General features: G+C 44.1%; 1 protein-coding gene across 1 annotated transcript in view; it reads right to left on the bottom strand.

Annotated features, from left to right (window-relative positions):
* LOC112109713 (gamma-aminobutyric acid receptor subunit gamma-3) overlaps nt 1–4971 on the bottom strand; it is a 514545-nt gene extending 509574 nt beyond the window's left edge. Inside the window, exons 1-2 of the mRNA XM_026648999.1 lie at nt 4919–4971; nt 166–314 (exon numbers count right to left, since the gene is read on the bottom strand). Of these exons, the coding sequence (XP_026504784.1) occupies nt 166–314; nt 4919–4971 (202 nt within the window). The remainder of the gene's footprint in view (nt 1–165; nt 315–4918) is intronic.
* Between the last annotated feature and the right edge of the window lie 8917 nt (nt 4972–13888).

Below are 13888 nucleotides of genomic sequence, written 5' to 3'. Positions count from 1 at the left end.
GCTCTGCCACACTACATTAGAACTGAGCCTGAACATTCCTGATCTTTGTCAAAGTTTGGATCCGGATCTTAACTTTGCAAATCAAGCTCATCATTAATAGAAACACAAAATATTTCTGTCTAGACAATGGTGTATCTTTTCCACAGAAAGAAAAAGAGGACTCACTTCCAATGTCTGGCCGTAGCTTTTTGTCGTATTCCCTCAGCAACTTGTTTAATATGAGAGTCGCATCTGTGTCTTGCGTTTTTGGAGCTAATACCCATTGCTGGTTGCCTGTTACATCTTCATATTCATCCTCTTCAACCTTTCTGGAACTGCAATAAAAAAATCAAATGTTATGTTACGTAACTAAAATCTGAATTTACATTGACTAAATCTCAACAGGCACTTCAGTAAGTTTGAGTTCTTTATTCTCTCTCAGCTATCTAGTTTTAGAACTATTTTATTAAAGGAGGTATTTATTGCCAGAAGTAAAAGAGTCTGTGTAGGGGGCACTAACTGAAAATAATTATATAATCCATCTCACACCACTGATTTCTCACTGGAACTTCAATCTGTGGATTAATGCAGGGAGCAGACTAGATCACTTTTTTGAAAAATCAACAGATTAACTGATAGGTAACTGATAACTCACTGGTGACTGGGTAACTGGTAACAGAATTCTATGGTGGGTGAACATCCTGCAGTATTATACTGACTCCTTCAACACAACTGATTCATCTCTTGTACAGCAGGCTAATAAGAATATTAAAAATTCAGCTCTTTTAATACTTCCTGATCGTTTCATCCTATTAATAAATTATTACACTCTCAATGTTTTTTGAATTTCAGAACTTAATGCAGTACAAGGGTTAGAATTAAGTACATGCTTCTTGAATGTAATATGAATTATCACAAGTACGTAAATATGTTGCATAAGTCTTTTTGAATCTCAGAGTCTAAGCCATTCTGTTTTTATAGTTCTGTATTTTGGGCATTTCAGGAGCTAAGATTCTTCTTTCTACAAGAGGTAGATTATCTTTGTTATGTGAATAAGGCATTAAAATAAGTTGACAACTAATAATTGTCCAGAAACTTTAGCTAGTGCCATAGTTCCAGCACCTAAGAGTGGGGGAGGGGGGTTGCAGCTGCACCCCCTGGCTTTAAGTGGTTTCCATTATATACCGAGTTTACAGTTTGGTTTAATGGCTCTCAGCGCCCCTGCTATAAAAATTATTCCAGCACACCTGGCTAGCATAGAATGTGGCTGAACATACATGCTGTTTTCACACATGGGAATCCATTTTCATCTGTCCTACCAGTTCCTTTCTGAGTGCAATGCAAAATATTGACTTCAATCTCTAAAGTCTTTTATGGTTTGGGTTTCAATATCTTAGAGACCACATCTACTTTATCCATCACATTTGAGAACATCTGGACACAGACTGTCATGAGAGTTGCATATATGCAGTTGGAAGAAGGATGATCTCAGTGATGGAACCTTGGGCCTGATTCTCCATAGCCTTCTACGTTGCCTATGCCATTCTGATTGGGTATAATTTTACACCCATTTTGCAAAGTGTGAAGAACAACACAAGGTGCAAAGCAGTGGCGAATCAGATGCATAGGCCATATCTACACTAAAGATTTCCCCAAACTAGAGCTATCTATAAAGCTGCATCAGTGCAAGCCCCATATATAGACAAGGCCATAAACTCTTAAACTTGCTTTCTCCCCTTCCTTCAGTACCAATTTGTTGATCTTCTGGGGCACATTGCAAGTCTTAACTCTTTGCTCAGGCTTTTTATGAAAGGATGAGTTGAGTTAGGTCTAGAATTTATTTGTATTTCTTCTTTGGTGGGTTCAGGAGTACTTTGGGAGGGGTGTGTATAATGACATTGGATTATTATTTTTATAATGCTTTTAAATGTCTAGATTGTCTGTCTGTGATGGGCACCATGTATAAATAGAAAAATATCCACAATTATCATAGTGAATAAAGATTTTATTCAGGGTACCATTCTCTGAACCCTTCAAAGAATATACCATATGTGTAAAGGGCTGTGGTTTTTTTTGGGGGGGTGGGGGGATGCAGTTTTCTCCCTGTTCATATGAAGCCTATATAGAATTATTTCTAAATGGAGCCACTGGGAATTCTATGTGTGGAAGACTTGTAGGATGAAGCCTGAAAGATATATAACTAAATTGGGAGTGGGGGGGAGGGAAGCATTTTAAATAATGAAACTTTATTTTCTGGGGCATGAGCTATAACTTTCAGCTCCTCTTGCTCATTGGTATCACTCAATCTAAGATTTTTTTTTTCTTTGAGACTCCTGATAAGCCAAATATTTGTAATACAACATTTTCAGAATCATTCTCAATCATGCACTATTTTTAGATATACATTTCTTGTGTCCAACAATTAATGATCTGCGTTGTTGGACGAACAATGAATGAAAACCAGGCATTTGGACAAATTCTGACCTGCGCTGTATCCTTGCAACCTGATTCCTTCAGTGGAGTTGCATGGGTGTAAATGAGGGCCATGTTCATTCTAGCACATTGATTTTGTATAGTGGTTCACAATTTAGATATTAGCTTCTTTAAACTCATAATCAACAATAATATAACACTTGCCAGATTTTTTTAAATCTTCTTCCTCCAGTAAATTGTTTCCCAGAAAGCTACATACCGGAGGTTTGTGTTTGCATCTAGATGCTTGATTGCAACTGGGGGTTGGGAGAGGTAACTAAAATATTCAGAGTAATTCATGCTAACTACAGTGATGTGCATTTTATATATATATATATATATTTAGAGGCACTTTTATTTATGTGCTTCTAACCCAATAGGCTCCAACTAAGCATTTAGGATGCATTGTCATCACTAAACTGCTTAGTCCCCACTCCCAGGAGCCGACAACCATATTCCAAGACTTTTCAACAGCCACAGAGAAAGAGGGGCTGTTTTCTAGGTATGTTGTAAAATGGAAAGCAGGGCTGTCGCCCCTCCAAATCCTTATTATGTAACACTAGCTTTTTTTATTATTATTATGAGAGGGAAACAAAACCGTGGTGTACCCCCAAAAACACAACAGAGAAGGAAGCTTGAAATGCTGTAGGAAGGTGTTTTCTTTAACGGGGAAAAGTTGTCTGCAGCCTCAGTTTCTAGATCTTGCCATCTGCGATGAAAAGCTGATTTTAATAAACAATGAGGTAACCATGGGCTTGTGGGGGGTGGAGGAAAAATTGTGTCTGCGGGAAATGAGTACCAGATAGTGAGGTGAGAGAAGGGGTCTGAGACGCACTCTCACCCCAGGGTTTGGTTTACAAAGAAAAAGTCTGAATGTCCACGTAATCAGGAATTCAGCATTTCAGTTTGTGTGTGTGCGTGTGCGTGGGAGAGAAAGCGAGCAAGTTAACTCTCAGTGTGTCTGCGCCTTTACACTTCAGTGTGCTGTGTTCAGGGGAGATGCCGCTGGCAGCATTCCCAGCAACTGTTCCATAGGAGACATAATGGTCTTACAGAAAGTTAGCCAGTGAGAAATACTGGGCTGGGCTTTGGAGTTTAAACTAAGAGTATTCGCGGTGCAGATTGCACACCAGACCTGCCATTTAAATGACAGGGTATTTACCCCAGCTCTCCTCATTAGAGTTTCCTGAAGAGTTCTTCGTCAGTTTTTCTCCTCCTAGGTCTCAGTCTTTGGTTTCTGTTGTAAGAGATGGCCAATCACCTACGTTTTCAAGTGTTGCATTAAGTATTTTATATTAATAATAATCAGCCACTCCCAGGATCAAGCCCTTAGTGACAGAAACTCCCTCGTGGTTAAATGCCCTGAACTTTCCTTGAAAAGCCCGATTCTGCAACACTTGCTCACCTGAGTAACTCTTACTCCTGCAGTTCTCCACTTCATTTGAATGGCACTCAGGTGAACAAGGGGTGTTCCTATGAGGAAGGGTTTGCTGGAGATCAGCTCCCAACAGGCTAAGCAGGGGCATACTTACAAACTGCACAATCTCCGGATTGCCAGGATGATATTTCCATAGTGATGTTTCCACGGGGGACTGTTGTGTGGTTATTAAGGTATTATCATAACCCCTTCATACTATTATCAACGGAAAACCTTCCCATGGATAACCTCAGAGGAGAAATTTAGGCAAAAAAATCGCATTGATCTTGCCGAAGAAATCACCATCGCAAGAAATTCAGAGGACCTGTTTGCATCCGTTGCAGTGATAGAACTAGTGAATCTTGCACTAGCCTTTTGGTTACTGGCTTGGTCGTTGTCTGCGTTACCTTTTCCTGGGCAAACCTTACCTGCTTCCAGCCAGAATATCCCGTTCTTCCCTCGCCTGCTTTCCTTGGCGTTCTTGAATCCTTGAGGCAGGTACTTTGAAGACTAAACCCCTAATTGAATGATACTCCAGACCTAGCCACACGCTGCATAGTACATAAAAGACCCGCACCATGTCTAGTAAGTGGGTACAGCTGCAGAGAGATCCCAGTTGGCAACCCTCGGGGCTCGGTTAATTCCATGACAAGCGAAGTAATGGGGAAACTTTTTGCAGAGCCAGGTGAAGCCGAGAGATTTTATCCAACTCCGTGGCAGAAGCCTAAGGATCTCAGTTTCTCGAGCCTTAAATTACAATCCTGAGCTCGGGAGTAGTACAAAACCCCGTCCGAGGTAACGGCTATTGACAGTGAATGGAGGGATGGGGGGGGGGGGGGAGCTGATACCAATTAGCTAGTTTAGCTACACTACAGAGCAGGCAGAATACAAATATTGCAGAGGATAATGGGGGCAAGAGAAAGGGGCGGAATAGCCTCCTGTGTCTCTCGGACACCCAACTCTGTGGGTGATATTCCGACATGAGCACCAAACATTACATGGAAGCACCTGGGAGGAAACACTGTAAGGGGCTGCACGGCGCAGACTTACCAGGCTTGAAACACTGCCAGGAGGAAGAAAAGCACCAGCAGCTTAGCTGACATGATCTGAGCAGGTACCAGGTGCAGCAGGATGGAGTAAATGTTGCCGGACGTTCACCCGAAAAATAATGAGGCGATGGGATAGCGCTTGGATTCTCTCTCTCCTGGTGTATTCCCAGCTCTAGCCCGGGGGGAGAATATCCCCCTTGCACTGCTCCAAAACCCCAAAGCCAAACACCCAAGGAGACACTCCCAGCTCCCAGTGTAAAGCCGGCTCCACGGGCGGGCAGGTGCTGGGGAGCTCCAGCGCTTCCCCTAGCTGGCAGTCACTGGGCTGGAATACGGAAGCGGCCCCTCCTGCTTTTCAGAGGTGTATTAGCCAGACACCTTCGGTGCGGAGCGGCGAGCGAGACCAGGCACCACCAGGACAGCAGGCGGGGTGGGGGGGAGTAGCGCACCAGCCCCCCAGTGGAAGCCCCCCTCAGCCCGGGCCCTGCCCTGCAGCCAGGCGCTCCGGCCCGAACGCACTGAGCCCCTGGGTCCCTGTCCCTGACCAACAGGTACCAGTGGGCTTGTCCGAAAGGAGCAGAGTCTGCCAGAGAGCCCTTCCCCCACCCCCTGCTCTCCCGCTTCCGTAACGATGGACAGGGGGAGAAGGGAGAGGGAACTCCCTCCCGGTGCAGTTAAATGACAGCCAGCAGCAGGCTTGGTCTCTCCCCCAGAGCCGCGGCGTGGCTGCTGGGGCTGGGCTGGCAGCGTTCCCCCCGAGAGGAGCCCATTCTAGTCCGTTCGCTCCTGGCGAGGCGGAGACGAGTTTTTGACAACGGGCGAGGAAGGATCCAAGCCCAGCTTGGCGAGCCGTTGCTGTGGGTTTCCTTGGACGCGCGGGGAGGTCTCTAACAGTTGCAATAATTATAAGGATAGAAACGAGCCTGAGGCGGGGAGGTTCAGATCCCCACAGGCACAACTTGAAGTGGAGGCGAGTGTGTGTGTGGGTGGGTGTGTGGGTGTGTGCGGTACTGCCTGAATCTGCCCTCCTCTTTGAGACAATTCGGGGTACGGGCCAAAATAGGAACCCTTTGCTTTGCATAGTAATGCGGACACTTGTACCCACCCCCAGTCCAACCCGCACTTGGTAACTGTGGCCCCGGAGGGGTTTCTATTTAGGACTGTGAATTGAGATCATTGATGTAGATGGTGGTGGTGCATATTACAACAGGTGTACAGTAAAGAACCCAAGTCTCTGGTATGTTTGCAATGGGTACGTCTAAATAATGTATCATCCACCATAGGAAATAAGTGTTGAGAAGCAAGTTTGACCCAAAGTGTTTTCAAGCCAACAAACATAATAGCTTGGACCCGAACAGCCTGTGAACCTGAACCTGAAGCTTGGACCTGAACACGCTGCGATTAAAAAATATCGTGGACATAATTTTTGATTTACTACTTCAGGTCTGTGCACCTCTGAGGTATCAGACGAATAATACCCACGTTACTTTGGAAACAGAACAAAAGCAGCCAAAAGATTTGATTTACATTACACAAATATGGAAACAAGAAATTCTGATAAAAATACATTATATATTCATTTTGTTGTGAAAGTACATCAGGCATATTTTCTTCCTTTCCCTCCTCCAAGGCTTCTAAGTGATCATAAACGACATTAAATGAAAAAAAGAGTTATACATTAAAATGTAATCTTGTGCTCAGAATAACTTGTAATGTGAAGTCTAAAAAATAGTTACAGAGATAACTAGAAGGATTTACAAAAAACAACAAGGAGTCTGGTGGCACCTTAAAGACTAACAGATGCATCTGAAGAAGTGAGGTTTTTACCCACGAAAGCTTATGCCCAAATAAATCTGTTAGTCTTTAAGGTGCCACCAGACTCCTTGTTGTTTTTGTAGGTACAGACTAACACGGCTACCCCCTGATAGAAGGATTTATGTTCCCGGAGTTATTTATTATTGGAATGATACAGCTTAAAGGAAATCCACCGTGATCCGGGCACTTAACTTCCAATGATGCACATTTCTTGTATAATAGGACAAATGAAACTATAGGTTCCATTAGTTGTTACGTGTTGACTTTATCTAATTGCATTGAATGCAAATTATTATTAATCGTCTGTTATCAGATCTGTATCTCTCTCATATCGCCAGCAGGGGAATCCAGGCTAACTGTGGAACCTCCTGTTCTTTGTAACAAGAGGGATCAGAAGTTCAAAGGAAAGCTTTATTTTCATTTTCAGTGCTCTAAAATGCACCATACTGCCTATGTCCTAGTGCAGGGCTTTGAAATGTTTATATCAATGAAGAGCCTCTTTTGCGATGCTTTGATATGCTCATTTGAAAGGTTATCTGCAATTATCAACAATTTTTTTCGGATAAATGACCATATTTCAGGTGTCTAAAACAGTTTAAGGTAGATTTATAAAGGTATGTTATTGAAGGAATTGATTTAGTACCTTTGCATAACTCATTGCTCCTAAACGGAACTATTGATATCTTAGGTCTCAGTGAAAGGTGGCTCTTCCTTCAACAATGTAGCATATGGTATATAATATACATGCATTTGTCTTCCCTATTGGAAAGTATATTATCTAAATTTAAAGTTCATCTTAAACTCCCACCTTAACGTTCCTGGCGATTTGGGAAGAGAGGCAAGCGGGTTATATAAACAACGGTTTTACAAATACCAGCCACACTTTTGCCAGCTCTAAGGACATAAGGAAATTGCATCGTAGCAGACTGTCCGAGGACGCCTGCTAAAGCGGACACACTGCTCAGAAAAACCTGCACCGGAGCTGGATACAACATTGTGTGCAATTATTCACAGCAGTGAAATCGGGAAAAGTTGGCGCGAGACCTTGCTAGACTGGTGTCCCAGCTGGAAGAGGACAGGCGGATGTTCTATCATATGTGGCTCAGGCTGTCTGTCCGGGGATTTCCATTTGTGATGGGGAGTTTCGCAAGTGTTGTTTGTATGCGCATGAGCAGCCTCCGCTCGCTGTTATCGAGTCCCAGCGCCTATCCCCAAATTCAGCACCTGCGGCGTGGCCAGCTCCGGGGGAGCCGCAGCCGGTTAGTGGGCGCGGCATCTCCTGGGCTGCCTCCTGTAGGTTTGTCCAGGTCTGCGAGTGGGGGGATGGTTAACTGTACAGCTACAGAAATGTCCGGAACAATAGGAGACGATCGATACTTGCAAGTCACACAGAGCTGCAGGGTCCCACTTCCAACGCGTGCTGAAGAGTTCGTCTTTGGGAGCAGCGGATACGGAAACCCAGACTGATGTCACTCTACCCCAGGGGCGAGGGAAATGTGTCCTAGAGCTAAGTGGCTCTCTCCTGCTCACGGGCAGGAGTGTAACATTATCCCGCTGCTTCTCCTTCTTCTGGTGACAAGGAAAAGCTGCTACTTGCCCGATTCTTCCTTGGCTGCAGGAGCCTCTTGCGGCTGCTCTGAGAAATACTTCTTAGCAAACACTTGGAGAGGGGCTTTGCTTTCCTTTTCCAGCTGAGCTCACTAGTAGATTCTGCTAGGGGCAAGCCACGTGAAGCACTGGTTATAGGCGATTTGCAAGCAATCCCAGGGTAACGCCGGATCCTCCAGCAGCTGTCTGAAAGGCTGCGGTTTAATAGCAGGAGGCAAGTGCTCACCAGGAAAAAAAAGTGTGGGGAGACAGGTTTTTAAAATGAGCGGTAGATGGGGAGTTTTGGTAAGGAAGCCCGTCCTGCCAGCCGCCACAGACTGAAAGCGGTTTAGCTCTTAAAGCTGAAGTGCTGATCATCTCGTCCTCAGGGGTTCCCCTCTAGAAAAACTTGTAATCAAACAAAAGGTGGTTGCTTGGTCCATAATGCACAAGTATGTCAACGGCCCACTTCATCTTGAGTGGTCCCTTCGTTTAGTGGAAGTCGTTAGCACATCTTCTATTTGTTCCACCTTGTACTTCACTGGGACCCTTTCCCAGACCTGGAGAAGAGCTCTGTGTAGCTGGGAAGCTCCTCTCTTTCACCAGCAGAAGTTGGTCCAATAAAAGATATTACCTCATCCACCTTGTCTCTCTAATAGCCCAAGGGGATTTAAATAGCTGGGCGTCACCACCAAACAATGATGGAACTGGCTCCTCTGTTTTCTTTCCAGTACAGCAGAGGCAGCAACTTTAATCTTATACAGAAGCGCCTCTGGTGTAATATACCTCCTATAGAAAAGGCTCCAGTGCCTGTTTCTGGGTGAAGCTTGTTCCTATAACTAGCTCAGGGCCTGATTCACCACTGCCTTGCTTCACTCCCATAACTCCATCAAAATCAATCCATGTACTGTCACCTAGAACTGGAGTTAAGCAGTGAGGAATCAGTCCCTTACTTCCCCCCTACCCTTTACAGCATACAAGCCAGCTAGCCTTGTCCACCCTTCCCATTCCCATCCTATTGTCTCTTCCATCCACTTCTCATGTTGTCCCAAACGAGATTCTAAACTCTTTGATGCAGAGACCCTGTCTTCAAGCATAAGTACCCTTAAAAGTTTTCTGGGCATAGCTATGGTGGTTATGGGTGTGATTTTTATCAACGTAGCTATACCAGCCAAACCCCTAGTGTAAAAGCATAAAAGCACTTTTGCCTGAATAACTTGTTTTGTTCCCTGAACTAGAATAAACTATCCAGGCAAACACACTTTTATGCTAGTATAATATGTCTACTCTAGGAGTGTTTTACTGGTTTATACCAGCAAAACCCTTCTAGTGCAGACAAGGCCTTCACCATACAGCACAATGGAACTCAGGTCCTGATTGTGGCCTCTGGGCATTGTTACTGCAGTACAAATAATAACAGTGCTGCAAATCCTAGTACATTTCTTCTGTTGCATTGAAATACACACGCACGTGGATCATTTACTGTTCCATTGCAGCAGCCTCAATGGATGCTATCAAAGAAAGCAGAAACCCTTCTAGCACACCTGTCCAACTGTACAGTGGGGGGTCTACACTGAAGAAAAATCCCTTCCTGGTATTCACAAATGATTACCTTGCAACCTGAAGCAAGAGAACTGATTGCTGTTGTTAGGCAAGCAGATAGTGCTACAAGTGTTATACGTTATCATCAAATCAGCCAGCCCTTTACAAAACTCCTCTTGTGCTGTTTAACTGAATGGTCTCCTGTGGTAATGAATTACAGAACTCAACTATAACTTCATAGTGCTGTATTACCCATCCTTCATTCTAAATATATTGTAAGCAAGAGTCCCCTTATTTCTGTAATAGAGAAAAAATAGACCTGATCCAACTGTGATCCTGCACCCCATATTCTTCTCAGTGATATGAGTATGATATGATTATGACATAATTATGATGTATTTTATGCAAGATAAGTCATGTGAGGTGTCATTGGAAAGGTTATGATTTGCTGAATATGATTATCCTATTTGTATGCATGTATCATTTTTGGATCTGAAGTTATGAATATTGACTATGTCTCTGCATTTCCAATGTAGTTACACCCGGGAATGCCACTAGACAAGATGCTTTCATTCTAGACAGTGGTTTGGAAACGGGCCATTAGGAAAACAATCGGCCTTAGGAGAAGCTTATCTCCCACCTGGGGAGCCTTCCTGAGAACGCTACAGACAGCCTCTGAGTAATGACTGCTATGACTCTACAAAGACATGTGTTGTGATCACATGTCTCTAGATTCCATCTTGGGATGTCAGTGTTTTTCCACAGACAGGTCTGGGGAGCAAGCTCTGAAACAAAGGGTTCTCACCATATCTGCAAAAGCTATATAAGGTGGGGAGTGACATCATCTGGTTGTTGCCCTTGCTGTCGCCTTCATATGCAGCGACTGGTCAAAGTGCCTGAATGTAACTGCAGCTGGGTGTGTCCCTAACTGTATCTATATTGGTGAAAATGCAGGCTAGAGAGGGCTTTGTAGCTTGTCACAGCAATACAGTGTAAAAGGGAGCCCAGGCTAGTGGGCCGGGGGGCTCAGTGGTACCCCAGTTCCAGGTGGCACCCCGGAGGGAACCCATCACACCAACACCAACCACAGTTTAAGGGAGTCTCTCTGTTGCTGTCAGTGGATTTTGGATCAGGACCAAAAGAAGGAAATGAGCATTTTACTCCACCATTTATAACATTAACTATCTCAGTCTAGTTCTTGTTCACTTTTGTTCTTTTGTACTGATATCCTCTTCCTCATGCATTTAAATACACCATTTGCCTTCTCTGGACCTATTCCAGCTTTGCTATATTAAAGTGACATGACCATTATTAAAAACAACACCCCAACAAAAGGACATACTATTGTTTTATTTAATGGCATAGTATTTATATGTTCTTGTGATAAATGAAGGGGGGGAGGTAGCTTCCTTTTATGGATACCCAGCCAGGCAGTAGCTATAAAATCCCTCTTAGTAGCTGTTCTCTAATTGCTCTACCTGTAAAGGGTTAAAAAGTCTCACTGCGATGCATAGGTAAAAGGAAGTGAGTGGGCACCTGGCCTAAAGAGCCAATGGAACTTTTTAAAATTGAAAAAAGACTCCCCTATTGTCTGGCTGTTGTTCTCCCGGGGAGATGTGAAGAGGACAGCAGCTATGCTGTAAGAGCTTGGGCCAGTTATGAAAGATCATCAGGATCATACCTAGAAACTATTCATTTAAACCCCCAGATATGTAAGTAGATCAGGAAATGTCTAGGAAGACACAATTAGGTTTATCGCTTTTATTTCATTATGGCTTGTGGATTTCTCTGTGCTAAACCCAGGTGCTTTTGTTTTGCTTGTAACCTTTAAGCTGGATCTCAAGAAAGCTATTCTTGGTGCTTAATTCTTGTAATTGCTCTTTTAAAATCTAGCAGTAGCCTGAGTTCCCAGATGTATTTTATTTCTTTTTTTAATTAATAAAATTTGCCTTTTTTAAGAACAGAATTGGATTTTTGTGTCTTAAGAGGTTTGTGCACATGTTGTTTAATTAGCTGGTGGCAACAGCTGATTTCCCTTTTTTTTCTTCTCAGCTCTTCCCCGGAGGGGGGGGGGTGAAAGGGCTTGAGGGTACCCCACAGGAAGGAATTCCCAAGTGCACCTTCCTGGGTTCTCAAAGGGGTTCTGCACTTGGGTGGTGGCAACATCTACCCATCCAAGGTCAGAGAAAAGCTGTAACCTTGGGAGTTTAATACAAGCCTGGAGTGGCCAGTATTAATTTTTAGAATCCTTGTGGGCCCCCACCTTCTGCACTCGAAGTGCCAGAGTGGGGAATCAGCCTTGACAGTTCTATATAATAAATTATATCTATTTTGCAATTTATCTTTAACTGCTGTTTCACACAGCGCAGACATCTTTTACTGAGCTACCAATAAAGACGCCAAATCTTTTATCTCGGCTAATGAGGCCAAATCTAAATATGATACATTCCCTCCCCAAAAGCCTGTTGCTGTAGCATCTCAGCACCTCACAATCTTTTAATGTCTTTACTCAGAGCAACCCTGCAAGGGAAGGATGTGGTGTTATCCCCATTTCACAGGCGGGAACCTGAGACACAAAGAGACTTGTCCAGAGATCATAGACCAGTGGTCCCCAAACTTTTCAGGGTCACTTCCACCCTTACTCCTGTTCTCCTGCCGGAGCCAGGAGTCCCGGGGGGGGGGGAAGTGGACAGGGGTAAAGGGATGAGGCTGGGGGCAGATCTGGAGCCAAGGCCGGGAATGGAGCCATGACCAGGGGCTGAGGCTGGGGACAGAGCTGGGAATGGAGCCACAGCCAGGGGATGGGGCCGGACTTGGGGTGGGGCTAGGGCTGGGACCAGAGCCTGGCTGGGGGCGGAGCTGCAGCTAGACTTCGCTCAGGGGCCGCAACTGGAGGTGGGGCCGAAGCAGAGCTGGGACAACATTCCCCATGTCCCCCCTAGGGAGGTGCACCCCTCAGATGAGGATCTCTGTCATAGAGGAAGTCTGGGGAAGATGAAGTAACAGAACCTTGCTCTCCTGAGCCCCAGGCTAGTGTTCTAACCGCTGGACCATCCTTCCACCACAGCCCATCAGCATATATGAAAAGTTTGAGCTATTTTTTTCCAAGGTTTATTATTTTAAAGTTTCCCAAGTGTAAATTTCATCTGTCATCGTTCTGTCCAATATGCTCAAATCCATGTGGAGGTTCTTGCAATTCTTCAAACTTCCACCTGACTGAAACAAATGACTTAGCAGCACCCATAAACTTTCCTAATTTTCTTTCAGTCACTAATAGATTAAACACCACTGTGGGCAGTCCCTGTTAATTTCTCTTTCCCCTATGGTGTGGTTATTAATTGGTTTTGTCCTTGTACATATTCTCTTTTTAATGCACAAGATTTTGTCCTTAGACCCCAAGATATTTCCTCCCTCACTCCCACCAATAATATTAAACATTTCTTACCTTTCTCTGGAGGCAAATCCTCTCTAAAGCATAGAGGGGGTAGGGGAATGCAGTTCACACCCACCCACCCATCCATATATTTTACACATCAACCAAACTCCTAGAAACTTTATACTAAAAAGAAACCAGACAAAGGGCTCAGTCCTGCAAACACTTGATCACTTGAGCAACTATACACGTGTGACTAGTTCTATCTAAGTAAAGGTGACTATTCATCTGAGGAAATGTACTCAGAGAGGTAGGTGTTTGCGCTGAGTTTAAACATGAGAACCAAAAAGTGTAAGTGATCATTCAAGAGTAATTGTAAGCAGCCCGAGAAAGGATAATTTAAAAATAATCATCTTTCACCAAAGTATCAAACTGGGCCTCTTTTTATAATGTAAGATATAACACAGCAAAACAAAAAAACCTCTTTGGATCCCACTCACTCCTGCATAGGAATAACCCACATAAGGGAGAGGAAACATTGGAGTTACCACTCACTGAATATCCTACTCGTTCTTCCATTCCCTTTGATCCCAGATGTAGTCGAGCAACCTCATAAAAAATTGTTGGGCACCAGGAGAGAGAATGCATGAGACC

This window comes from Terrapene carolina, unplaced genomic scaffold, assembly GCF_002925995.2.
Source record: "Terrapene carolina triunguis isolate 2854851 unplaced genomic scaffold, T_m_triunguis-2.0 Scaffold23, whole genome shotgun sequence".
NCBI lineage: Eukaryota > Metazoa > Chordata > Testudines > Emydidae > Terrapene > Terrapene triunguis.
Note: the sequence above shows the minus strand (reverse complement) of the source record. Positions and strands in the feature narration are given on the sequence as shown.